Source organism: Syngnathus scovelli, chromosome 11 (assembly GCF_024217435.2).
Source record: "Syngnathus scovelli strain Florida chromosome 11, RoL_Ssco_1.2, whole genome shotgun sequence".
In the NCBI taxonomy this organism is placed as follows: Eukaryota; Metazoa; Chordata; class Actinopteri; order Syngnathiformes; family Syngnathidae; genus Syngnathus; species Syngnathus scovelli.
The window spans coordinates 7,528,153-7,554,244 of record NC_090857.1 but is presented as its reverse complement, the minus strand read 5'-3'; the positions used below and the strand labels follow the sequence as shown (position 1 = coordinate 7,554,244).

At 42.6% G+C, this 26,092-nt stretch overlaps 2 protein-coding genes across 45 annotated transcripts; one reads left to right on the top strand and one right to left on the bottom strand.

Annotated features, from left to right (window-relative positions):
* Positions 1-275: 275 nt before the first annotated feature.
* Positions 276-16,294, bottom strand: znf740a (zinc finger protein 740a). Of its 41 annotated transcripts, none has more exons than XM_049734140.2 (20): positions 15,948-16,285; positions 14,390-14,558; positions 14,060-14,242; positions 13,719-13,865; positions 13,155-13,275; positions 12,892-12,975; positions 10,755-10,838; positions 10,211-10,294; positions 9,769-9,852; positions 9,057-9,140; positions 8,422-8,505; positions 7,414-7,497; positions 7,000-7,083; positions 5,982-6,065; positions 5,586-5,669; positions 4,801-4,884; positions 4,416-4,499; positions 3,122-3,205; positions 2,680-2,798; positions 276-2,573 (listed from the first exon to the last, which is right to left on the bottom strand). In XM_049734140.2, exons 2-20 carry the CDS (start codon positions 14,432-14,434, stop codon positions 2,400-2,402), a joined length of 1,881 nt encoding a protein of 626 aa, XP_049590097.1. In that variant the 5' UTR covers positions 14,435-14,558; positions 15,948-16,285; the 3' UTR covers positions 276-2,399. The 41 variants fall into 41 exon arrangements, with proteins under 41 accessions (XP_049590097.1, XP_049590098.1, XP_049590099.1 ...); XM_049734141.2 differs by having other exon boundaries at positions 13,749-13,865; positions 15,948-16,283; XM_049734142.1 differs by lacking the exon at positions 14,390-14,558 and having other exon boundaries at positions 15,948-16,294.
* Positions 16,295-17,207: 913 nt separating this feature from the next.
* LOC125977547 (LIM domain and actin-binding protein 1) lies at positions 17,208-25,860 on the top strand. 4 transcript variants are annotated; one of them, XM_049734137.2, is made up of 10 exons: positions 17,208-17,399; positions 19,224-19,354; positions 19,433-19,478; positions 21,942-22,376; positions 23,215-23,269; positions 23,343-23,431; positions 23,717-23,795; positions 23,859-23,893; positions 23,969-24,102; positions 24,168-25,860. In XM_049734137.2, the coding sequence occupies exons 2-10, from the start codon at positions 19,236-19,238 to the stop codon at positions 25,270-25,272; spliced, it is 2,097 nt and encodes a 698-aa protein (XP_049590094.1). In that variant the 5' UTR covers positions 17,208-17,399; positions 19,224-19,235; the 3' UTR covers positions 25,273-25,860. The 4 variants fall into 4 exon arrangements, with proteins under 4 accessions (XP_049590094.1, XP_049590091.1, XP_049590096.1 ...); XM_049734134.1 differs by lacking the exon at positions 17,208-17,399 and adding an exon at positions 18,784-18,882; XM_049734139.2 differs by lacking the exons at positions 17,208-17,399; positions 19,224-19,354; positions 19,433-19,478 and adding an exon at positions 19,880-20,023.
* Positions 25,861-26,092: the final 232 nt, after the last annotated feature.

The following is a 26,092-nucleotide window of genomic DNA, read 5'->3' as shown; positions in this document are numbered from 1 at the left end:
TGAGATACAGGTAAAACGTCTCAATTTATTTGAAAATGAATTGATGGAAATTCAGGGATACCGATAATGTGGTGTGAAACCTTCCTAAGATGTCGAGAAAGTGTTGGCATATGATAAGTAGTTGTGCGTGTTCTGAATGGACTTAATCGTTTAGAATTGAAATGGTTATAATTGAGAATTGTGGAAGCCTAAGATTATAGAAAAAATGAGACACATTTGAAATAGTTTCAATGTTAGTTAATCGGATGCGAGCAATTTAAGGAATGAGACAGACATCCTTAACAAATGTTTTTATTTCAGCATAATAGTAAGAAGCCTCTCCTCCGATTTCCATACGGTTGAAACTAATTGGATCACAAGGGTACATTATTAGTTAGCCCATTTACAATAATTATTGTAACAGTTTTAGGAGGTTACTTGTATGCACTCATTTTTCTACACAAAATAATCAATATCAAGATTCTATTATTTCAACTGAGGACCATAACTTTGCATGCAAGACTAATAAAGAAAACAACTAATCTGTGATAGCTACCAGTATGCCGTTGCTCTCCTAATACCATGATCAATATAATTTACTACAAATATCAGGGACTTTGCATCAGAAGCAATCTTTTTCTTCAAACAAACCACCATCATGGGCTGTCAGCTGTACTGATCCAAATGTTCATCTTCTCTGAGGAGAAAGAGGCTTTTTCTAAAACAGAGTACAGTTTGAAGGAAACAAAAATATCCATCACTCAGTTTGCCTTTTTCCCCACGTCACTCCAGTGTTTACAATTTAAGAATAAAAATGTACTTGAAATAAAACTCTGACCCACATTTGAGTCGAGTGAAAAGTTAAAACCTCCATGTTCAAAACAAGCGATTGAGACGTCAGGGTTCTTTTGTGCGGTCCTACTCAAAACTCAACTGACAACAAGTACTGTATTGCCCTTTTAACAAGTGTCACTTATGCACCAGCGGCATGCTTTGTGCACAGCTGGAAGAGTGTCGAGACATTCCTCGAACCCGACCCTCCGTCAGATGGCCGAATGAAATCCACACTGTTCATTTGCATTGAACATAAAACATGAATGTTCTTTCGGGCAATCACGGAGGAACTACAGACACTCTGGGACTGCACCTCTTACATTCAGTCAACCTCAAGGATGTCTTATGTACACGCAAGCGTCTCTCATCGCAAGGCCGTGGATGAGAAGAACTCGCGGAGGGTCAAGTTTGAGAAATCGATCGGCAGCGGCCGCCGTGGCGCCTCTCTGCTTGCGCCGGTACAACAAAATGCTTTGTTACAATGTTTAGTATTACAATGATTACTTATGTATCCGCACTTTGTTAAGGCTACACCCAAAGATATGACATACACCTGTTAAAACACACCAAGCACAGAGTATCTGCATAAAAAGGCAATGGTTAGTGCACAGCAGAGTGTTGGTTTCACCAGACCGGACTTCAGTTTTAGACATCATGTGACTCTCCCTTCAACTGGGGTCACCAACATTCTGTAACCATGACAGTTTAGAGGATTAAAAACATCCACTGTGACATAAAAGCGGCCTTGTCTTTGTAAATACATCTGATACACAGTAATAAAACATTGTGGGGAGAAAAGGCTAAATAATATTGAAGAAAAAAAAAAAAAAAAAAAAAGAGGATTCTGACACAGAGAGAAATCTTAACTTGATAGTTAGAAGCAACAAAACAGGGGCGAGTCAACACGTGGCCAGAATGGGATTGCCCACTCATCACCTACTCCATGGAAGTCCTGGTTAACAATAACGCCCTCTGGCTTGCTAGATGTAGGTAATTCTTGGCCAAACAGAAGGAAGAAAAATCCACTTAAGTCCAACTGTGAATGTAGTAGCAATATTTACAGACAGTACACCCCTAATGCTGTTAGAGGCAAAGAACGCCGGTCAACCAGATGGCGTCACAATAGAGTCCTGGTCAAGCTACCGTTGCCATGGTGACACTAACTGAAACACAGCTGCCTCGGCCGGCACGATCTGGTTGACGCAAGCCATATTTGGACTTAAGTGACACAATGAAATGCTTTTCTTCACAACTATGTCCCTGTATGTCAATTTAAAAAAAAAAAAAAAAAGACTGCTGTCATTACAGAGTACCAACAACAAATGCGGATGCATCAGAACGATAAAAACAGAGTAAGTACAAAACAGGAACACTCTTCATCACAGAAAAGTCTTGTCATTAAAAAAATATGGTGGGGAGAAAAGAAACTGTTACAATAAAACCAACAAATGTCCCGCAGTTATTAGTAATCCAAGACTGAGGCCGCACGGTCAGTCTGCACCGGAGCCGCTCAGTCCAGAGCGAGCGCCACGCCCGTTGGCCGGTCCTGTGTCCGGCGGCCCGAAGGACGCGGCCAACATGGAATGTCAGACGGCCAGGCGACCCGGAGGTGGGTGCATGGGGCTCCAAGTCGGAGGGGCGGGTGGTGCTTCTTGGGCATATTGGCGCGGTTCACAACACGGTTGGGTCTCCACTTTAGCTACACCGCGGCCCTGGCACAGCCGGCGATGCCGCAGCAGGCGGTCTGTCCGGGAAAAGTTCTGCGGGAAAACAACAAGTTGGTCAATACACATTTCCCAAACATGCGGCGACTTGAAACACAGTTGCCAAGGACGTAAATATTTCCAATGAGTTCTTCTCTCTCACCTGCTGGCAGCGCTCGCACTGGTAAGGCTTCTCGCCGCTGTGCACGCGCTTGTGTCTCTCCAGGTGGTAGCGCTGGATAAACCTCATATCGCACATGTCGCACGCAAACGGCTTCTCCCCTAGCAAAAAGCACACACAACAGAGTCAATGCGTCAATATTTGTTTTTTTGCACCACTATAGTATGTCAAACTGTATCGTTGCAGCAATAAAAAGCCTTATCAGTGACTAATGAGAGTTTGGCTTATCAAAAGGCCTGCTCATCAACTCATTATGTGTAGAGCAGAGTGGAGTTATCGTGGCCCAGATGTACGCAACAACATCTGGGCTGTGTGTGATGCTGGTTCAACATCCCATCAAAGTGGAGGCGCGTCGGGGGGGTGGGGTGGGGGGTTGCGAGCGGCAGCGGTGGGTGGGGTGGGGGCGCGGCAACGGAACGCATACCCGTGTGAGTGAGGCTGTGTCTCTCCAGGTGGTTACGCTGAATAAACCTCATGTCACACATGGAACAAGCATACGGCTTCACCCCTACACACACAGAGCAGCGTATTAGGCCTACCCGCCACACACCACACAAGGTCAAGTAACGTGCAACATCACCTCTGCCATACACACACGCACACACAAATGTGGAAATGTTCACACATGCAAACTACGTGGATGCGGCTGCAACACAAAAGACACCAAGCGCACGGTGTTAGATTAACAATGAGACGTTCGATAGCTTCTACAAGAACCCTCACGCTCGTTCTCCATGTTCACAGACGAGTGTCGTAAATGAATGCTAATTTGGACATGTATGGATCATATGCTCAAAATGATTCCTCACTATGAGGTAGCAAGCCGCTGAGAATTTGCGCAGCCAATCAGTGAAGAAGAATATATAAGAAAAGTGGATTGTAAGGATGGAATGATTATATGCATCGGCCCGTGTTTAAAAATGTGTTTAAAGAAATTTCAACAAAGTGATGAGTTGTGGTTTGCACTTTTTTTAAATTTTATTTTGACACCTATTTCTTCCCCTTTAACCGAAAGGAAATATCAGCATTCGGCTTCCTTGATTACTAATAAATCGGTACGAGCCCAGAAACACACCTCATCAGTCCCTGGTATAACAGTATTTTTTAACGAGTAATAAAAATAACATCTTTGTTCAGCTAAAAATCTTCTTTTCTTCTTCAAATTTCTCAAGAAAGATCAACAGTACACCCAATATATGGATGTCAAATTGATGTTGACTAAAGTTTGACTTATTTGCCTTATAATCTGGTGCGCTTTCTGGTCCGGAAAATAGAATTTTGAATTTCTAAATACCGTATTCCAATGAATCGTCCTATATTCAGGCTGCAAATGTCCCTCAACAACAACACAACAACAACTAGTTAATGTATTGGGCTACACTAATTGCATCCCACTGTGTCAGTTTGTAAAACAGGCCCAATGGGAAAACAAAATGGAGGATTACACAAATCCACATCTAAGACGCTTTCTGGCTGAGATCTACGGTCGTACTTGTACGTATGTTCTGAGATTAGCATGAGGGACGATCAAAACAAGTTAGCTGGATGTGTGATAGAAGTGATTGAAAGCGTTTTTGAAACATTTTTGTTCCCCAGGGAAAGGTCTGATTAAGCGTGAATATTTCTGGCAGGGTTGAAAGCTACGCTCTTGGAAAGCTTGCGTCAAAGCACACCGAGTGACTGGAAAGATGAGAGGGGGCAGGTGTACGGACCCATACCCGTATGAGTGAGGCTGTGTCTCGCCAGGTGGTAGCGCTGAACAAACCTCATGTCGCACATGGTGCAAGCAAAAGGTTTCACACCTAAACGCAGAGCATTAAGACGTTAATTTTCAAGACTTGTCATTCGGCTCCATCATACGTGAAATTGTCATTGATGGGTTGTTAACCACTTTTCAGAGCTCAATTTAGTTCAACTTGTATTTGACCAATTTTCAAATCCACAGCTAACACAAGATGAGCTGATGATGTCACACTCTTTGCGTTCATTGTAGTCGTGTTTGCGATTTAAACGCTGAATGGCGCGCGTCCAATTACATCGACTCTAATCATCATCATCATCCGCACGGGGTCAGTGTTGTTGTTTAGGTGGGCGGGTGCCTACCCAAATGAGTGAGGCTGTGTCTTGCCAGGTGATAACGCTGAAAAAACCTCTTGTCACACATGGTGCAAGCATAAGGTTTCACACCTAAATGCAAAGTGGCAGTGTTACATGACTTCGGCTCCATTTTCATTCGTTGCCAGTACATCCCGACGCTATTGGTTATTAACCACACAGTCGCCAATTCATGCAGTAACCCGATTTCAGTCTGCCTCTTTGCAGTGGCATTTAGCCGCTTTGCTGTGGCGCGGTTCTCAACTTGATTTCACGCATGTATCTGCCAGTAACAGAGATGCCAATCCTCCCGACTTCCCGGCACAACCGCTGACATTGCAGACATCTACTACTGGTGATCAAGTCTCATTGTGAATTCATGTGCACTGGCATCAATCAGTTCATGCATGCATGAGTTCTCGCCATAGACATGGCGTCTAATTAATGTGTCTGGGCTGGTGCGAGGGCGCCCTGAATTCACAAGTGTGTGGCGAGACAACACACAGAGACAATGGAGGATAGGTTAGTTCCAACTCTGGCGTCTTCGGACATTCTGGGAAATAAGGATGGTTGGCATCTTTGCTGGAACTGTCCCCACTGTAACTAACCAAGGTAGCGGCCTCCATTTTCTCGACAGCAAAGCTAACATGGCTGTAACGCTAATATACCCAATTAGATTTTTCCCCCCCCCCACCGTTACCGAATGACGACTTTTTAAATTAGGCTATGTGCGCTAACGCTTGATGGGCAGTACGGATTCAACAGAATGGAGGGGCGGGTGCATAGACGCATACCGGTATGAGTGAGGCTGTGTCTGGCCAGGTGGTAGCGCTGAACAAACCTCATGTCACACATGGTGCAAGCAAAAGGTTTCACACCTAAACGCAGAGTATTACAGGGATTACATTCACACTTTGGTTCTGGGAGTTCACAATCCAACAGTGATGCAATGTGCTTCTTCTCTATTTAGAATTGATGGGTTGTAAACCAACATTTTTCGGGCAATTTTTTTGGGATAGGCAAAAACGCCTCTTTGTAGGACCAAACTCGTCACAAAATGCGGGAAGCAATAATCCGCGGTTGTACGTCTAAGGTACGACTGAATTTAGCCGTTCGTCACATATGCTGTGTGTGATGTCATGCTAAGTCAAACGTGACTTTTAAGTGTCATGGGCAAGGTGGGCGCATACCCATATGAGTGAGGCTGTGTCTTGCCAGGTGGTAGCGCTGAAAAAACCTCTTGTCGCATATGGTGCAAGCATAAGGTTTCACACCTGAATGCAAAGTAGCAACATTATAATATTTTGCTTTGCTTTGCTCTTTTGTAAACACAGCTAACGCTATTGGTTATTAACCACACATTTCTCAATTGATGCAATGACAATATCTCAATCTGTTGACATCAGTTTTTTTCTACCATAAGGACTTTAGCTGAAGTGCCTTTAGATTTAGTTGGAGGAATGAAACACAGCTTGGGTAAATGACACGCTAGCCATGACAAGCTAATGTCAAACATCACAAAAAAGCCTATAGAAACAAGTCGAACAAATGTCTGTCCTATCTATTATTAATCGGTCAATGGGGGTGGGTAATACACAAACTTGACGAGCAATCAGGGTCTCGACAACTGAAGCAAATTAGGCCCAAGTATAAACGACGCTCCAAGAGAATCCGGTTGTTCTCGAGAAATCGTAGTCTCATAAAACTGTACACTAAACTCTCTTCAGACGTCGTCAGTGTTCACAAAGCTCTAAGTTTGGCTTTTGTTACATCCAAAAATCATGGCCACTGCATTTAGCTCCAGGGAAAAATCTATGTAAAGTTTGAAGACTGGAGTTTTTTCAAGTGTTCATGTAAATTCAACAGATGCATTATTCCAAAAAAAAGCCAGAAGAAAATAATGTAGCCAGACAATATTAATAATACCAGCCACTTACGTATCTATCTAATACCGAGTGCACTACATAGTAGCTAATCTGTTTATGAGTATTTCTGACACAAAGTAAAATACATATATTAACAACCTACATATTTTGGCTACTACCAAAAAAAAAAAAAAAAAATCGATATCCTACTACCCTAATAAAAACAAAAGGTTTCCCCAATCCCATTGTATTTGATATGGTAAATTAGACATGAGTGATTTCCTAAAGTGGCAAATGGAAAGGTGCACACAGAATGTACTGGGCACGGTGTACGGACCCATACCCGTATGAGTGAGGCTGTGTCTCGCCAGGTGGTAACGCTGACAAAACTTCATGTCACACATGGTGCAAGCATAAGGTTTCACACCTAAATGCAGAGCATCAACAGCATTAATTTGCGTCTCTGCCCCAAAGCAACAAGGAATCTTGATGATGTATTGAAAAAGCAACTCATTCGGACTAAATTGATGTCTGTGGTTAATAACCAATGTCATACCCTAACAATTGTGACACGGGCATAGTCGGAGCTTGTATAAAATGACACGAGTTTCTGATCCACTTACATTACACATGCCCATAATGTCATTGGTGCTCGTACACTAAATCTGCCCCATCGACAACGGGTCAGAACACAGACATTTAACAGATGTTGCAGCATCCTAATGGTGTGACTGTCTTAAGATTGGCAGGCGCATACCCATGTGAGTGAGGCTGTGTCTCGCCAGGTGGTAGCGCTGAAAAAACCTCTTGTCACACATGGTGCAAGCGTACGGCTTCACCCCTACGCACACAAAGTACCAGCTTTAGCGTGAAAAGGAAATGATTCAACTGCCAAAAATGATCGCCGCTAAACTTTACCAATATAGTAAAGTTTGGTTGCACTCATCAGCGGTTAGTTTGCGGCAGAGATTCCACCTGGTGAGGAAGTGCATCTGCCATTCCAATTCGACATGACTGCTCCATGACTACCATTGCTACAGTCAGTCTTCAAATTTCTAAATCTTGGACAATAACAAAAAAAAAAAAAATCTTCCGGAAAGAAAAACAAACCAATCTACAAACCTAGAAAACGAAATATCCAAAGGAATAGTTGAGGTCCAAAATGGACGTATTTCACCAAACCCAATAGCCAATAAGAAATTTCCTCAATTCTACAGATTTATATTTCAACGCTGATCGCTGGTTAGACAATTTTAGGCAGTTGGAAAACTATGCACAATATATAAGAACGTAACATCTGCAATGTAAAATTGGACATAAATGTAACGCCGTACTGGGAAAACATTGCAATCATATGATAAAATGCGATATAGTCCATAATTTATGTTTTTGTGACAATCATTTTAAGATAAAAAGTGACAATCGACAATGTCAGTAAATTGAATGATCAATAAGTGACCTATGTGGGTTGTGGTGCATGTTATAGTTTCTGACCACTGACTAACCGAAATGAATTATTTATATAATCCCTCATATCTTTTTATTATCATTCTTCAATGAACAACAAAATCAAATAAAAACATGACGCAAACAATCATTTTTACTGTCATGGGCAAACTGGGGGTGGGGGGGGACTTTAAACTTTATGCAACTGGTTGCAAAGTGCACAATTACACAATCGTTTGGCTACATTGTGCCATGTGGCAACACAATTTCATGGCGGCCACATGACCACGGACGGCACCATTAAATAAAATCGACCTACCTGTGTGAGTGAGACTGTGTCTTTCCAGTTGGTAACGTTGTATAAACCTCATGTCACACATGGTGCAAGCATATGGCTTCACTCCTGGACGGAACACAAGAAGGTTAGATGCATTTACAAACACGGAAATGCAACACGATGCAAGCTCATGCGATTTAGAACAGCATGCTAAAATAAGTGACCGTGGATGAGACATTACGCCAGAAAGAACTGGCAGACATCACAAGCTAAGTTGTATCATTACCAAGAAGCAGACATAGGAGCTACTTTAATAATGTTCCGTCTCAATGCAGACAGTTGCCAACCTTTCGAAGCTGAATTTGTTAGAATCCAAATGGAACTTCACTTTTTTGGTATTTCAGACTATTGATGTCTGCCATTGAGTCTTATTTGTGTAATGTGCCCGCTACTGGTGGTGTCATCAAGTGCTCAACGAGAACATGCTAAGGTAACATTACAGTTTTCAATCACAAAGAGGGACATTTTTTTTCAGTGGACGGTTTTCCAACAAAGCCTAGTTCAAGTGGAAATGTTCCACCGATTACATAATGGTCTTTATTGCAGGAAACGGGACTTCCTTGTCGGTGGGTTATATTTACAGATTTAAAGGTAAAAGGGGAACAAATGCAGCATACCGGTATGAGTGAGGCTGTGTCTTGCCAAATGGTAACGTTGGAAGAACCTCATGTCACACATGGAGCAAGCGTACGGCTTCACCCCTGAATGCATACAGTACCAAACTTTATTAAAGTGCTCCTGTCAGCTACAAACACAAATGTCACAAAGGTCAGTTTGGGGCCAGTACATACTCTATCAAGGCTATCGGGTTCTTAGTCACACATTCATGCTGATACAATAAGAAAACCAAAAATAAGTCATGAAAGAACCGTACACAATTAAATGGCCCTTATTTGTCTTGAGCTGCTTTTCCACTGTGTGGCACCTACACGGCTGGCCTCGGACTTGTTTGGATACTTTTGGTTTCCCCACTTAAAACAAGCTAGTCGTGCTAACAACCAATTTATTTGAGAGGAGTCTGGCACCAGCAAGCCAACAGAAACTCTGGAGCAGAACACGATCGTGTTCACAACTGCGTGTTGGTTTTCATCATTTCTTGCCCAAATGTGACCAAAAAAAAAACCCCGCAATGACAAAACTGCAGCGGTTTGCCCCGTATGGTCTCGTCACGACATGCTTGGAACCTCAACCGACAATGGAAATGGGTCATCAGTGAGTAGAGCCGTGTAGGTATCGTGCAGTGGAAAGGCCTTTGTGTCCCGGCGCTCTGACGGCTAGGGTGAGGCCTATACACTCCAACGTGTGCTAAGGTTGAGAATAAACATGTACCCGTATGTGTGAGCGTGTGTCTCGCCAGGTGGTATCTCTGGAAAAATCTCATGTCACACATGGAGCAAGCATATGGCTTCACCCCTGTACACAGAGCAAAAAGTGTTTTGCAAAAAAGAAAAACCAAACACCACAATGATGTCAACAGGACACACCCGGTTATTATGTATCCAGACATGCCAAAGGCAGTGGCACAAGTATACGACACTGAGCTATTGTTTTACGGAACGTTTTGAAAAACTTCAACGTGTTTGTCTTCAGGCGAAGTAGAAAGTGTACCAAAAACATGGAAGTACTCTTATCTCTACAACAACAACTTCGAGGGTTATGTCAGATAGCAACAAGCACTACTATTGGCCTGAGGAGACCATTCTTGAAATAAGTTCATGACAACTAGGCCAGTAGGAGAGTTTAAATGGATTAAGGAAGAGCAACCTCATACCAGTGTGAGTGAGACTGTGTCTTGCCAAGTGGTAGCGTTGGAAAAATCTCATGTCACAAATGGAGCAAGCGTATGGCTTCACCCCTACACACAAAAAGTATGTCAGTAGAAGCTAGAAACACAACAAATCACAACCATCAACTCTTCCCTCATGTGTAGCTCTTCTTATACATCCACACATCCTCCCAGCAACTCATGTTTTGGCTGTGTCTAATTAGAGGCCCAAATCATGTCGGCTACATTAAATGTGGCTGAAGATTATTTTTTTTTTTTTTTTTGTAGGGACAAAGAAGTTAACTACGCAGAACAAAGTAGAGCATTCAGCAGGGGGAAAAGCTGACGTTTTGTACATTTTACGAGGACACGCAACTATAGTTTGTATTTGTCTGTCGGAACATGTCTGGATACATTTTCATTCTTCCTAACATTTTGAGTCGAATAAAAAAACCTTAACGTCAATTGAGACACGATCGATTTGTCACAGTCTGTTGTTTAATGAGCGGATAAGTGGAGGCACTTGAGACTAGTGTAAGTAGACGCATACCAGTATGAGTGAGGCTGTGTCTCGCCAGATGGTAACGTTGGAAGAACCTCATGTCACACATGGAGCAAGCGTACGGCTTCACCCCTACATACACAAAGTAACACGTTAGCCTACGACCTCACGTTGGCATTAAAAAAAAAAGGGACAGTCGGTGACGGCTCGTTTAGGTCCAATTAGATCTTCTGTTATTTGGAAGCATTTGTTGTGGGGAGTTATGACACAAAAACAGCCACAGGATGTGAGCCAAGCATGCGTGAACGAGACACACAAGGAGGCAGCGGCAGCAGCAAGACAGCAGAGAAACGCGCAAGACAGCGATCACACGGGCCAGCGGAAGCAGACACATTTGCATCACTTGGTACTATGATGAATGACCGTTTTAACACTGGGGAGGAACATTTTTTTTCCCAGGCATGACCTGCCCCGGAATGCTAAAGCTTGCCATTCGATTCCTGCTCCAAACTCCCATCATTGAAATTTTGCTGAAAGCCTCAACTAAAAAAAAAAAAAATCCAGAGCTAATTGCAGCTCAGCCATGTGAGCGAGCTGCAGCATTTTTGATGCATATGCTAGATGTGGGTGGACATCAAAGGACTAATCGCCATTGCTTCATTCAAAAGGCGCCAAGCTGGAGGACACAAAACACTACAAACCGACATATTTACCGATTAAAAAACGAGACATAATTCTCACACAAGCCTATTTCACCAACACCACACTTAATACACTCGTTCCTTCTATGTCACCTAATTTTAACGACACACTGCATGAACCAACAAGAATTATTCCAACTTGTGATCTTGAAAAAGCTTCATACAAAACAAAATGCATCAAGCGAATGAAGACTAATGTGGTTACATTTATATCATACCAAGAATGTTTATATTATGTAGAATCATGTGATTGGTATGTAAAAATGACAGGTTGTAGTGCGATTATGACAAGGTTCTTGTTCATCATAGTTTCATTTTTTCGGGGGCCTCTCATTAAAATGTCAAAGCTCCAACATAATGAAAGATTTACTGCACTTTCTTATAGTTAGACAAAAAGGGGGAAGTTACTTACTTTAGAAGTTGACTTTTCATCGATGTGAAACACTTAAAACATAAAAATCAAAAGTGACGCAGTCCTTTGATGTCCATGCAGTGATTTTTCAATTGTTTTTTATTTTAAGATGTTTACATCTGACCTATTTATTGGGGACAAACACTGTGGTCCACAAGTCAATTTTCAAGTCCACGATCAAAAAATCTTGCTTTTATAACTTTACAAAACTGATTAGTGGCAAGCACTCAGAGCAGAATTATGTAATCAAACAAATTCTAATCCCAATTAAAAAATCTGGGACTCGTCAGAATTTGTTGAATGAGCTGTTAATAGGCCCAATTTTTAAGTTGTCCATTTCAATATTGAAATGCACGCACACGTATTTCAATGAATTTTGAGTACATTGAGTATAATAGGGAGTTGTATTTCTAATCATTTGCTTTGATTAATTTCTTTAAAATGTCTTCAAATTAAACCAGTACATGGCCTAAATGCAGTACAAATTGGGGACCGCTGTACTGTGCTGAAAAATATCAACGAGGTCATCAATAAGTATTACTTTATATTTTTTGGAGCGATAGCATGAAACCAATGGAATCTCTTTTCTTATTTCTTTAAGGCCATAATTGTTAGAACAAACCGGGTCTCGGCAAAAAAGCAAGCCAGAATAAAGATATCACAGATGAATGCCAGATGTAGCGTCCACACATTTGGGATTTGAAAACAAAAAATAAATTCTGTAGGATCTACTGTAGTCCAAATAACGTACTGAAATTATTCTTGGAAAGTGCTAAACTACAAAAAGCCAGTATTTTTAATAGTGGACTTGGCACTGATGGGACCACACACTGTGATAACTGTCTGGAGCAGGTTTACTTGATGTTGAGGAAACAACTTAGAAGACAAATGCTGTGTTTGAAATGCTTCGGGCTGGAACAGATTTTTTTTTTTTTGCGTGGTGGCTTTGTTGGAAATTACTGTCCACAGACAAAATGAACCCTGAACATCCGTCCATTATTTCAAAGTGTCAGACTACACAGAGGCAGCCTGAAGGATATATGCAATATGGGTACGTTTAAAGGACGCATACCCGTGTGAATGAGGCTGTGTCTCTCCAGGTGGTAACGCTGAATAAACCTCATGTCACATACGGCACAAGCATACGGCTTCTCCCCTAAACCGAAGAGCACCAGTTTTAGTTCAAGCTCCCACAGAAACCACTACAACTGTGAGGCAAAACCTATCATACCAAACAGGCCATTTGAAACCTTACAGTTGCTGCACAGTGCCATAATCCAGACCATTTAAATGTGCCCGTATTCAGGGTGCTATGGTTGATAGCGTGACGCCTACCTGTGTGAATGAGGATGTGTCTCTTCAGGTGGTATCCGCTCCGAAATGCTCCGTAACAGTGGTCGCAAATAAAGTTTTTCTGCACTTTGGAAGACGGACCGTTTTCATCTCCACCTGCACCCTGAGGAGGACAGCAATGAATTGCTATTTAGCAACACTTTCTGTGCACCAGTCATAAACTAAGACGTTTGTTTCCATACCTTCTCCTGACCGTCTTGTTATTCAAAAGCAAAATAAGTAATATAGATCAATATACTACAATTCAGGTATATTTAATTTTTTTTTTTTTTGTTGAGGGCTGATTGAAAATTAACTCTAATCCCCTCCAAATGGCCATGGTGCTGCTCCCCCTGTTATGCACACACACAACTGCTGTTATTGTGCAGCGCTCTGCCCTGCTCCCCTCCCCCCCGCGTTCCTCTCCAGATCCTCCACCCCCACCACATCTTCCCTGCTACTCCTCCCCCCACCCCCACACACACAAACAAATGTGCAGACTAGGGAGAGCCCCAAGAGGGGGAGCGCTCCAAGACCGTTCCCTGTTTTGCAATCACAGCCACTGACCTTCCCTCCCCTTCCCTCTTGTTCTCTCACTTTACAGGGCGGGACTGATTTCCTGTTCTTTTTTTTCTGCTGCAGGTCCTCATTGGTCCTCATGTCCTTCTCATCAAGTAGGCGCGGAGCTTGGAATTCACCTTCCTTCCGGATCAACTGAAATAAAGCACAAAGAACAGACAATTAATTAAGGATTTCTGTTTACATTTTAAACACTATGCAAAGCCAGTAGTGAAATACATTTAGGTTTTGCCGCATACTACTAATAAGCCAAGACTTTAGAAATATTGTAATGTGGCTTTCAAAAAGTCAATCAATCGCCCCGCCTAAATTTCACAGTGAATCCTAACCAGGGGTGGACAGCTCATGCCAGACGGGAGGATCATGTGACTCTGGGGACCACGGTCAGATCCGTCCCTCTGTGGCGGTGCGTGTCCGAGTGGAGCCATCATCTTTTTGGGTGGAGCTGCCATGGTGCTGGCCTGCATCAGGGCCATACTGGAGAGCACAGCTTCACAGCCGAGCAGACCGGCCTAAGACATGAAAGATGACATTTAAGATTGACAATATATGTTGACATGTCTCTACTGCACTGCAATTATCAATGACAACATCCTGAGTGACACAAGACTGTTCATTAAAAGTCACTTGCAACCACTTTGGTGTTATGAAACACAAACCCATTTCATATGGTCGCGGACTGAGCTGCTGGGCAGATGTGACATTGCTGTGGTAACGGTGTGTGTGAGCGCAGGGACAGGGGTGGGGACAAGGTCATCCACAGAGCCGTCAGTCAGGATGGTCAGGCTGGTGGGAAGCCACACCCACCTCACTCATCTAGCATTCAAACTGAAGAAGAGGATGTGGATGAAATAGACAAGACATGGAATTAAAACATCACTTTTTGCTTTTTTTTTTTTTAGCTACATACACTCCAGTGGTTATGTTTATTTAAGTTTGTGCTACTGCAACTTTAGATGAATCTTATCTAGGTTTTATTTTGTAAAATTGTCAACACTATTGTGTCATTTTACAGTACAATGGTACACTCACTTATTGGCTTCAAGAATCTGCTTAGTTCTATGAGTGTAAGAGCTAAATCAAAACTTACATCTAGTATTGATACCAATTTATATTATTATTGGATAAAACAAAACAGAAATATATGGCAATAACTGACAACATACATAGCATGGGACATGTTGACGAGGGATTGTAGTATGAATTTACATGGAAAATAATCAAACCAACACGACTATGCAAAAAAACAAATGTAACTAAGTATAATCTTTATGAGTGCTTTATTTTTTTGGGTTAAAAACGACCGAGATAAAAAAAATACAGGCTGTTATGAATGATTACTCATTTTAAATGTCATTCAGACTTGACTAAATGATCTTTAGCAAGAAGCTAACAGCTAAAGAGCACAATTGTAACGCGTTCAATAGAAAATGCACTAATAAAAGCTTATATCCCTTTTAAGCGTCATGTATACTGTATGTCCCTTGTAATTCGTTACACAATTGCACGATCAAAAACCGAAGCACAAAATAATAGACGAAAATATTTATATTGGTGAAAGCTGCAGTGTGTAACATATATTAGCTTTGCTAGGCTAACGTTGTTAACACTTGTTACTGAGTAATAAAACGCTTTGGCTCACTAAAAATTCTACAATGCGGAGTATGCTATGGGTGTGACGGTGGGACTTTATTAGCACATTTTGTTTGAGGAAGAGAAGTTGGCATTTTTCGACATTTTGCAGGGCTTGGCCTTCGCGCGTCAACCAAACCTGACGCTAGTTAAGCGCACTTCGAGTAGCCATTAGCTCGCCTGCCTCGGGAGCGCCCTCGCCCACTGCAATGTTATACACTGCGTGTTATTTTACGGCATTTAGCCTTAAATTACACACACAAGCCCGACGAACACGTTCGTGGCCAAGAGGAGAATAAACGACATCGCTTTCGGTGTAAATCTTTCAGACAAAGCCCGAGTCGCTCGAGACTAGATGGGGCGATAACGACGCTCATAATGGCCGTCGTGGAGAGCCTCCCCCTCTCGACGAACAAGCTAACGTTAGCTCGCGACGGCTACCGTCAATGCTAAAATATCGAGTAAATGTCTCGCGTTCACCCTCCTCCTTACGTAGGCGTCCAGAACGAAACGACGCTCGCCATCAAATTAATCATGAAAAGCCAGCAAATACAAAAGAAGGCGATGAAAGGATGATCGTTTTACCTTGGAGCTTAGGTCGGCCGAGGATTTTCCGAGAGCGTCTAGTTTACAAACACAGGAAACGCCACAGGATGTAAGGACCCACTCCCCCACGCAGCAGCAGCACAGCCTCCCTGAGCTCAGAGATCATCTTCTTCACCACTCCAGCCAGCGTCGATTCTTACACGCTCGTGAAAACCATTTGGACATTAGAGGACGGCATTATTCGACGTCTCGGGTATAATTGTGGGGACGTTTTTCGTGGGAGATGTCCGAGCGCGGTTTGCTGCGGACAGAGGCGCGACTGAAGAGACGCAGATGGACGAAGAAGAGGAAGAGGAGGGAAGGAAGGAGGGGTGGGGGGCTTAGCATAACAACCCGCGCCCCTTCTTCACAACAATAATGCTCATTCAAATGGAATTAAAAATTTCAAATTAATCCTGCATTGATTTTCTCCTTAAAATTCTTCAGTACAGCACAGTAATTACATTTCAATGTTCATTAAAGCGAGGCCACAAAATATTAACTAGTAACTACTAAATACTAAATTGTGGCCAGGAAATACTAAATGATGGTCGCAAATTACAACATCGCAGCCACAATTTACCAATACATTATACCAAATTGTGGCTTGCCGTGGAATAGTTATTGCTGAATAAATATATGCAAAGTTGCTGCATAATTATATTGTTAGTTATCATTGTGTTTGCAGAATTTAATACTTGATGAGAGAAACACTGTCGTTCACTTTTCACTATGAAGTCCACTCTGCAAAAGTGAATGTCACAGGTGGGTAAAACATCGGCGCTTCTTATCATTGTAAATAAGTTAGCAATTTTTTTAATACAGTATGAACAAGCAACATGACTGACTAACAAAGATGGTTGTTAATGCTTAATTAAAACGCCCTTTGCTTATCTTATTACATCATTCACGATCAAAACTACTCGATGGATTTCTTTCATTTTCTTATTTTTCTTGCTTAGCAATGTTGCGTTTGTATATCCACGAAGAACGTGTGTAATTCTCATCTTTTATTCTGGCGGCGTTTAACTTGTAAAAGTACATTTTCTGACTTGGGACAATAAACAAAACTAGGGCAGGTAGAAGTAACGTAACACCAAAGCTCATTGGTGCATAAAGTCACATGACCTGCCTCCTCCACTCCTGTGACACCTTTCATTTCACTCCACCTCAAACTGCCCTCACCGTGAGAGGGTTGCCAAGTTTGACGGTATAATTGCAGCAGTTTGATCAAGCAATATATCAAATTATCCGTATTTTCAATTGATTTGTTTCGTCTATTTTCCTATCTTGATTAAGTACAACAAAGGGACATAATGCAGGAACCACCCGTTTCACCTGCCGCGATATCATTAACCAAGACTATCAGCTGGATCTGGCAACCAAGCATCGGGCTGTAGCGAGTGTCAGGTGTCTTGGAGTTTCGTCAAAACTTCACGGAAGTGTGTACAGGTAAGACAGCTTTTTAACGCAAGACCGTAAAATAGATATTTTTTTCATTAAATTCTGTCCTTTATGAGTCATACGTTGAACGTAAATTCGTTGTCGTCATAATGCGCCATTTAGGGATAATTTCTTATTAAACCGAGTGCCTACAGTATAGGCCCTATACTTACCGTAAATTCAAACATTTGATCAATTAACAATATAGTTCCAAATCAGATCCCATGTTTTTAAGTACGTTTAAAAAAAATCAATAATTATTTTCATATCCAGCCATCATTTAGTATACCAGTAATTAAATTAATGATTTACTAGCTGTTTCGGAATTTGCAGGAGCAGGCTTCTCCAGTCTTACTCAAAGGTTCAACTAATCATACGTTCTGTCAATTAATTTATTTAAATCCTTAAGTTCCTCTGAAGTCTGTTACGTATTAATGAGTGTTTTTCCTCCAATTTGCCTCTGCCTGTCGAGACTGCGTCAATATTTGAGTGTGCTGTAGTTACTTGGTAAGGGTAACTTGAATACATTCGGTATGGACCTTGCACTAAAAAATGCAAAATGAGGACTATTGTCCTTTTGGCATGTAGAACTCTCAGAGCTGAACGCCAGTCGTAATATTTTATTGACCCAAATGAGCAGAAGCATGGCCCAGCCCAGCACTCCCTTTCCATTTGTCATAATCTGTGATTGTAATGACTTCCGACAAGTCCTAAAGCAAAGACTGTCAGAAGGCAATGTGCTCCGTCACACTTGAGACACGCCACACTTTTTTAGTAATCCATTATTTCTATTCATTTAACAGGAACATTCAATGAAACGAATTCCAAAAAGCGATGACTTCTTAACATTGTCAAACAACTCCACTGTTATCACACACCTAAGCCTCACTGAAACACATTACTACATGTGGTGGCAAATAAATTTAATCATGTTAATTCACATGGTCAAGACTGCAAGCGACACGGTAAATGTATTAAATGATTTGTCTAAAGTACACACATTTATGTAAGACGGCCACAGTGGACTACTTAGACATTGAGACAATCTGTGCTTGTAGGTGAATATAAATGCCACTCCTTGAGGGCTTCAAAGGACAACTTGATGACTAATCACGTGATTTATACACAGCGGCAGGGCGAGCACAAATTACAGCTACAATGTAGTTTTTTTTTTTTTTTTCCATCATTTGTTTATTTTTATGTCGGTCCATCGAAATAGGAATTTTTTTTGGGACACAGAAATGGTCAGAGGCTGCTGTACCATACTGAGGAAAAATATCAGTGATCAGTCCATCGAGGTAATATCAGTGGTCTCAAAAACAGTATTTCACACTCCAATACTTCTTTTTTTTTTTTTTTTTAGTTTGTCTTAACATAGCTCCTCAATCTTTCCCATTGCTCCTAAATCATGTTTATAGAGCACACTGTGAACATCAGTAGTGGGATTCATTCCCAGACCTTTGGACGTTCCACTCTACTAAACACAGAAAAGGTAATGGAGGGTTATCATCTGTCTGCCGCTGTTATGATACGGCTGGGTCAGAATAAAGTTAAATAGCGACTGTGTGTTTTGAGCCGTGTGGTTATGAGCTGCCAGTGAGTTCTATCCGCAAAGCACAGTATGCGCTGGCCTTCCCAAAATAACAGCCTAGATGTTTGCACTTTTCGTTTTGGAATCAAGCAGGCAAGGGAGTGCAAGTCTGAACGTGTCAATACCAGGAATGTCGTACTTTGTATGTTTATTTGGATTTGTGTGGCATAAAACTTTGGCCAAGGATAAGCGATAGGAGTGTGTGTGCTGATGTCCGTGATTTGTTTGTGTGTTTTTTTTAGGTAGCTGCGAAGATGGATGGGCCGTTCAGTCGAAAGTCGTGGGTGACGCAGTCAGTGCGTGTCACCGCAAAGGAGTTGTCCCTGGTCGGCGGGCCAGGAAGAAGTAATGCCATCGCTGAGCGCTTCTCCAAGTGAGTTAACAAAAGGATTCGAGTTGCACATGTATTGAATATCTTTTTTTGTTTTTAAATGCCCCCCTCTCCCCTCAGGTACCAGAAAGCTGCAGAGGAGATAAATACAAATAAAAGGAAAGGAGTAAGTACAAAATTAGATGCTTTAAATACACCGTAACTTCCAAAGTTCAACCTCCAATTAATTTTTTTATGTATGTGTAATGTGTTCCCAAATTCCAGTCATCTTCTTTTAAATTAATTAAATCAATGCCAAGTAAATCCGCTAGCGGAGTTGATATTTCAGTTGGTCACCGAGTTGAATAGTCACAAGATTGACAAATCAACCTAAATTTTCTTATTCGCCTGAAAACTAAGGTTTACTGCATCTATGTTTAGCGTCATCAGTGGCTGTTTGAACTTTGAACTGAATCAAAAGTACTGACTGGCAAGACAAGTCTTGGCAAATTGTGTTGTCCTAGCTGACCTCTCATTGGCCACCAGTAGCAATGGGCAGGTCATGGAACCCATAATCCGCCCTCAGTCAGTGTAATCTGCTTGCAATGTGCCGGTGTTTGTTTGCTGCTTTGTCTAAATGAAAGATAAAACACACATGCCTGGACCAACAATTATTATTATTACTGCTATGACATGGATAACTGACCAGCCACTATCATGAAAAAAATCAAGGTAATATGGCTGTGTGTAGCTGAAGTTGTGTTGTTTTTAAATTTGAAATAAGATTAATTTGAGTTAACTAAGAATTACCTTTTTGTGTAAGACGCACAATGTGCTCAGGGATGCGTCATTGTTAAAACTATTAGAAAATAGTTCCCTACTGTAGTTGAGGCTAAGCGGCAGAAAAAGACCATCTGTCGTTTGCGTGCGTGTGCATGTACAAGTCCTCACAATGGAAGTCATTAAATTTCAAGGATAAACTAATTGCTAGGTTTGACCAAGTGGAAATAAAAGTCGAGCCGTGAAACCTGTTCGAATGCCACGTTGTTGTTGTCACGTAAAGGGCAATCCAGAAAAAGCACCCAAATCCTTCCTTATGTTTTGTGTGTCAACATATTTACTTTTTTATTGGTTTTTCAAAACAAACAGTGGTTGGCTTTGATCTTGGGAGGATTTATAAATCATCACTCTTTATCCAAAAAGCAATGTCCGAAACACAAGATTAAAACACGTCTCCATTGGTTGGCTAGGCGGTTTGGCGGTGATCACAATAAAGGACACAGATGAAAATTCTTGCTAAATCTAAGTTTAATGACATGTCCCGATGTTTGTTGGCACGCATCATAAAGCTAAAGCTCTAGTCTCAAAAGGGAATAAGGCATGAAAGAGGATGAAAACTGTAGAGGGAGAAAGCAGTTGGCAGGAGATCGCATAGGCTACGCAAAATAGGCCACGATGAAGACCTTTAACAGATGGAGAAAAAGCGCCACATCCGGAACATTACCCACACTCGGCGGGCCTCCTTTTAAAGTTGGCGTTAAGTCCAGGAGAAATGTGATAAGGGATGCTGCCAAGAAGCCCACGTCAACATTAAAAGAGCTGAAAGGATTGTTGGCAAGTATTGTTTGAATATATAATGTCTATAGGAAAAGTCAAGAACATTCTCGGCCACAATAATCCATCCGAGTTGGACGTTCTGCTTTCATAAAAAATGAAAATCAAACATTCGTTTTGGTGGTTGTTTTTGCGACGCTGTAGAAAAATACTACATCTTACTGAGAGCTGTTCCTAATATTTTTACTCGAAAGCAGAATAAGATAATAAGCACGCGTGGTGCTTGCAATAAAGAGCTTTCTATCCTATGAGAGCACAAAGAGTTAACTTTGCTCCTATGTATCATTTCCTGCTTGAGTTTGCTGGGCTTTCTGACTCTTTCCTGGTGTCTGAGGGGTTGGACTAAGTAGCGGGAGCTTATTTAGTCTGGTGGCTAACATCTGGCACACTTCCACCTCATGCTCATCGGAAGAGGACCGAGCGGAGGACGCGCTCGCACACCTTGCTGCCTCCTCTTGGCCACAGGTTGACTTACTTTTTGCTCTGGGTTTCTTTTCATTCAGCTTCTGCTACTTTGCACACAATGTCCGCTCTTTTTTTCTTCTGCATCTAAATGTTGGCATACTGTTTAGCCAGGGTTCATTTCGGGTATCTTGTGGGTGTCTGGTGACAACAATCCCAATAGCAATCTTGCAACATAACAATAAAACCGAGATCAGATGTTCTTAAATGACCAGGCATGCCTAGAAAAGTAAGCTGAGATTTTTCTTTTGCGTGATTGACGCCCATGTACAGATCCGCTTTTTCTTCAACGTGTCATTCCTCTTTCACAATTCAGGAAGTTTTTTGAAGGTCACACAGCAGCTGCCAGTCTGCTGCGGCGTCTCGCCGCTTGCGGTATTATTGGCATGAATGGCAAACACAGCCATCTTCTGTGTTTTAGTCAAGGTGAAGTTGTTCACAATGGAATGCGCCATGCATGCTCAGCCCTGTTCGATATGTCTTGGGCCATTGGTTTTGCCTCGAGCCGACTCAGCAGAGACATTAGCAGTATTCCCAGGACGATCTTTAACAGCTGTTCTGTCTTGTCTTTTAGGGATTTGACGGCGCGTCGTCCTCCCAGCGCACCAGCAACCTTAGTGCGTTGAAGAAGCGCTGGGAGCAAGCAGGGAACGGCAGCCGGCAGGACAAGACTCCATTCATCTCGGCGCCCATAAACAATCAAAGTGCATTTCCTGTCGTGGTTAGACCGGCTTCCGTCAGCGAGCCACCCCGTTCACCAAAGAGCCCAGTGGTCTGGCGGCCTCCTCGAGAAGATCCGCCTAGCATCCCTGTCAGCGATCCGGTCTTCACGCCCCCAGCGTCTCCACGAGCAGAAGATCGGAGTGGGATGGACAAAGATGCGCCGATGTACAGCGAAGCACTCGAAAAGCCTGACGAACAAGTTCCGACCAGCCCCCGTGAACAGCAAAAAGTGCCACTCAACAATCTGAAGATGAAGTTTGAGAAGACAGACGACACCTCACTCAAGGTGACATCTGGTTTGCTGAATTCTCATAATGCAAAAAGTAGAAGTACAATCGAACCATTTTATTAGAGTAAAACTGTTGACTTCCCTTTCTTTCACATTCCTTAAAGGGGAAGAAGAAAAAAATGGGTCACTATAATAATGTGTTCTGTGCGGCCACACAAGACTAAACACGGGATTCTGATTAATAGTGCGTTTGTGGAATATGAATTAAGCAGAAAGATGAACCCATTATAATCGAGCTCTTGGGCGGCCATTTTGTTGTGGTTAAAAAATGTAGCACGAAGAGTCTGTCGCTGAAAAAAATTGTGTTTTACAATAACACTGTAGTAGCTCAAAATTGAGTTTTTATATAGAACATCAAGGGTTTAGATATATGAGAGTTACACACCTTGTGTGACTCATTTTTCTTAACTGTTGCAAGTAATCTAAAGCTAAAGGATGTTTTCAGTACACGAAATCCGCCAAGAGCTCACCTTGACCAAGTGAGGAATTTAGGAACATTCCTGACCTAGGGCTACTTTGTCATCCAGACCTGCGTTATCTCACGCTCCACATTTTCTCACCGCGCTCTCATCGGTCCGCCTTAACTATCAATCACGCTTGACTTGATATGACGGCTCGTTCGGGCCAAAACATTGTAACCAGCGTCTAGACTGCATGGGAGTGTAACATTTGGAGCACGGTCTTGCTCAAAGACAGGAAGGCAGCCTCGCTTTGTGTAAGTGGCCTGTGAGTAATGATAAGCTGATAACTAAAGTGCACTGATTGAATTAGGCGTAAAGGTTAAGGGAGGCGGCCGCTGCTAATGTTCAAACATCATTCTCCCTCTTTCATTCAGGATTACAGGTCGACAAGACAAAGTGCCTCGTCGGAAGACATGGAGCAAACATCTGGTGAGATTCAATATGAATGTCAGCGCACTGCTAAGCTTGATAGCGGAAAAACATGAACTTTGTGCTCCATCAGTGTGTGACCGTGTGCTGGAGAAGACGTCACTGAGGGAGAAGCTGGCCAAATACTCTGCTGCTGTGTCCAAACAAAGCAACACTAAATCTGTGAGTAATAATTAAGTAAATTTAAAAAAATGGGAGGCCTGTGTGGGCGTTTTGGGTCGATGGAATATTTTTTCATCTCCAATAATGGTTTTAATTTTACAGGAATGGAATGGAACAAGTAGATGAAGTGAGATTTTCAGTTGAATGTGAACTTTGACATTTGGAGCTGTGACTTTGTTTGCGTGTTTATGTACGTATTGATTGATTAGTGCCCTCCTGTCGAATGTTCCTCACTGTGATCACCATTAACACTTTGTGCATAATAGCCATTTTGTTTTTCTCCAGGCTGTGACCCCAGAGGTGCTTCCCTCCAAAATATCTCTATCTGCTATTCAGAAAGTGACACCTGGAAGCGAGTGCAATGGTGAGTCACCGGCCAGGTCGTTGTCAATCGGAAAGCTGAATGTACCGCAACTGTGTGTTCCAGGTGATGGCAGCAGTGAGATCTCAAAACCATCCAGGGTGAGTCCAGCAATGCAGCTCTTGTCAGTAGACAAGATGCATACTATACATTCCTCCCGTGTGTCTGTGTTTCAGAAGTTCTGCCCTCCAGCCAAGGAGACATGCTTTGCTTGTCAGAAGACGGTGTATCCTCTGGAGAGATTGGCGGCTCTTCAGCACATCTACCACAAAAGTTGCTTCCGCTGTGTCCATTGCAGCACAAAGCTCAGGTTGCTTTCCTGTCCAAAATGTTACCTTAAATGCAACTTTTGACTAATATAGTTCCTGTTTTCAGCCTCGGCAACTTTGCCTCCCTGCACGGCAACGTGTACTGCAAGCCTCATTTCAGTCAACTGTTTAAAGCCAAGGGCAATTATGACGAGGGCTTCGGCCACCGGCCTCACAAGGAGCTGTGGGCGCCTCGCAAGGACGGAGAAGAGGGCGAAGAGGAGGTGGCAAAGTCCCCAGAGCAACTACTGGAAGCATCAAGGAGGAGAGCCGAGTCAATCGAGAGCATGTCGGACAAGCAACTGACCCCGACTTCTGAAGAAGCACCACTGGCAGTCAAAGTCACCGACCTCGCCGCCCATCTGAAAACTCGGATGCATATGGCCGCCAGCTCTGCGGAGAAGCCGGCCGAGACCCGCAGGTTGAGGATCGCCTGGCCACCCCCCGCCGGCGAGTCCGCCCTCGGCGCAGGCTTGCGCAGCCCGGCCTTTGAGGGGAGCACTGCGGGACGAGCCTGGAGGGCCAAGTGGCCCCCGGAGGACGATTCTCTGTCCTCGGCTTCGTCATCTCACAGTGTCGAGCGTGCGGAATTGACAAGCTTGAGGAGGAGCTCTTCCCTAAGGGAGCGCTGTCGGCCCTTCACGGCTGCCCAGCCGAGCCTGGAAGCCACCGTCATTCCCAGGGAGCCTCGCCGGCCTCTCAAGGCGCTACAGCAATGGAGAGAGTCCCTGGAGGAAAAAAGCTCATCTGAAGAAAGAAAGGCAGACGAGAAAGTGGAGGAGCTACAGAGGAAGAGAGAGGAGAGTGAAAAGCAAATCGCTAGGGAAGTAGTCAGTCAAAGCAGCCTGGATGATGTCACGGAGACCGACCGGCAATACGGTGAACCTGCGCAGGAAGGAAGCCCACTGGCTCATAAGCACTCGATGAGCATCTCTCCCGACATCTCGGCGTCCCCATCGCCACCCACGCAGCCCAAACAGCATCGCACCTTACAGGACATCGGCTTCTGGGACGAGGATAAAGCCGAGAGCGACGCAGAGGATAAAGCCGAGAGCGACGCAGAGGAAAAAGTCGAGAGCGACGCAGAGGAAAAAGTCGAGAGCGACGCAGAGGAGCTGACGGCGGAAGACATCATCAAAAGGAACCGTCACTACGACGACGATGAAAACTGAGAGCATCTCATCAACATCAACCTAATTTGTCTTCAGCATCGTGCAACAGCTGCCTCTTATTTCTGAAGTTAAGGCTTTCATTTTGGTTTTACCTTTGTCAATTGGTTAAGAGAACTCCTGAATATACTTTGAGGGGAGTCAGATATCTCATTTTATTTTCCTACAATACTAAAGGCAATAATTAAATGACTGGACACAAAACTTCTCAGGTAAACTAAGACAAAAAACAAATGGGCAGCTGCTCTGACAAGCCTTTATTTTTGCCGAACACCTTAATAGAAACTGGAATTGCCATATTAGCCTTATTGAGATCCAAAGAGAGTTAATGTCACACTGGTGTAAATGGTATTTTTAGCCTTTGACAATGAATCCGACAAATTGTTCTTACTGCCAGACATTGAGAAAGTGCTCCTGATTAATATATTTTCAGATTTTTTTTCCCCTTCATTTTTGATTATGTGAGGTAAACAATATTTTCCAATGTTTCAAGCCATAGATTTGGCTTTCTTATTATTTTAAATTTGTATAACAGATTCCACTTCAGTAGTATTGTTTTATGTTCAAGAATAATAAAATATTAAAAGGCAATCTGGCTTTTTGATTTTGTACAATTAAATCGATTACAATATAATCAATTAAACGGGTCGAGAACCTTTTGGGAGGACAGAGGACAGAGCCATAAATGCCCATTTTTTTGTAAAATAATTTCCCGTGAGAGCCACAGGCTAAATACAATTAAATGCATGTATTTTAATTAAGACCAACGATTTTTTTTTTGAGTGTACTAATGTATTCTTATTAATAACGTTTTTATATTGAA

Coding starts and splice junctions, on each gene's coding strand:
- znf740a (XM_049734140.2), bottom strand. CDS start 14,434: ATGTCACATCTGCCCAGCAGCTCAGTCCGCGACCATATGAAATGG. Junction 7,084..7,413: donor ACACAGCCTCACTCACATGG/GTATGCGCCTGC, acceptor CTCTGCATTTAG/GTGTGAAACCTTATGCTTGC. Junction 5,670..5,981: donor ACACAGCCTCACTCATATGG/GTATGCGCCCAC, acceptor CTCTGCGTTTAG/GTGTGAAACCTTTTGCTTGC.
- LOC125977547 (XM_049734134.1), top strand. CDS start 18,799: ATGTTTATAGAGCACACTGTGAACATCAGTAGTGGGATTCATTCCCAG. Junction 23,432..23,716: donor AACAAAGCAACACTAAATCT/GTGAGTAATAAT, acceptor GTTTTTCTCCAG/GCTGTGACCCCAGAGGTGCT. Junction 23,894..23,968: donor AGATCTCAAAACCATCCAGG/GTGAGTCCAGCA, acceptor TCTGTGTTTCAG/AAGTTCTGCCCTCCAGCCAA.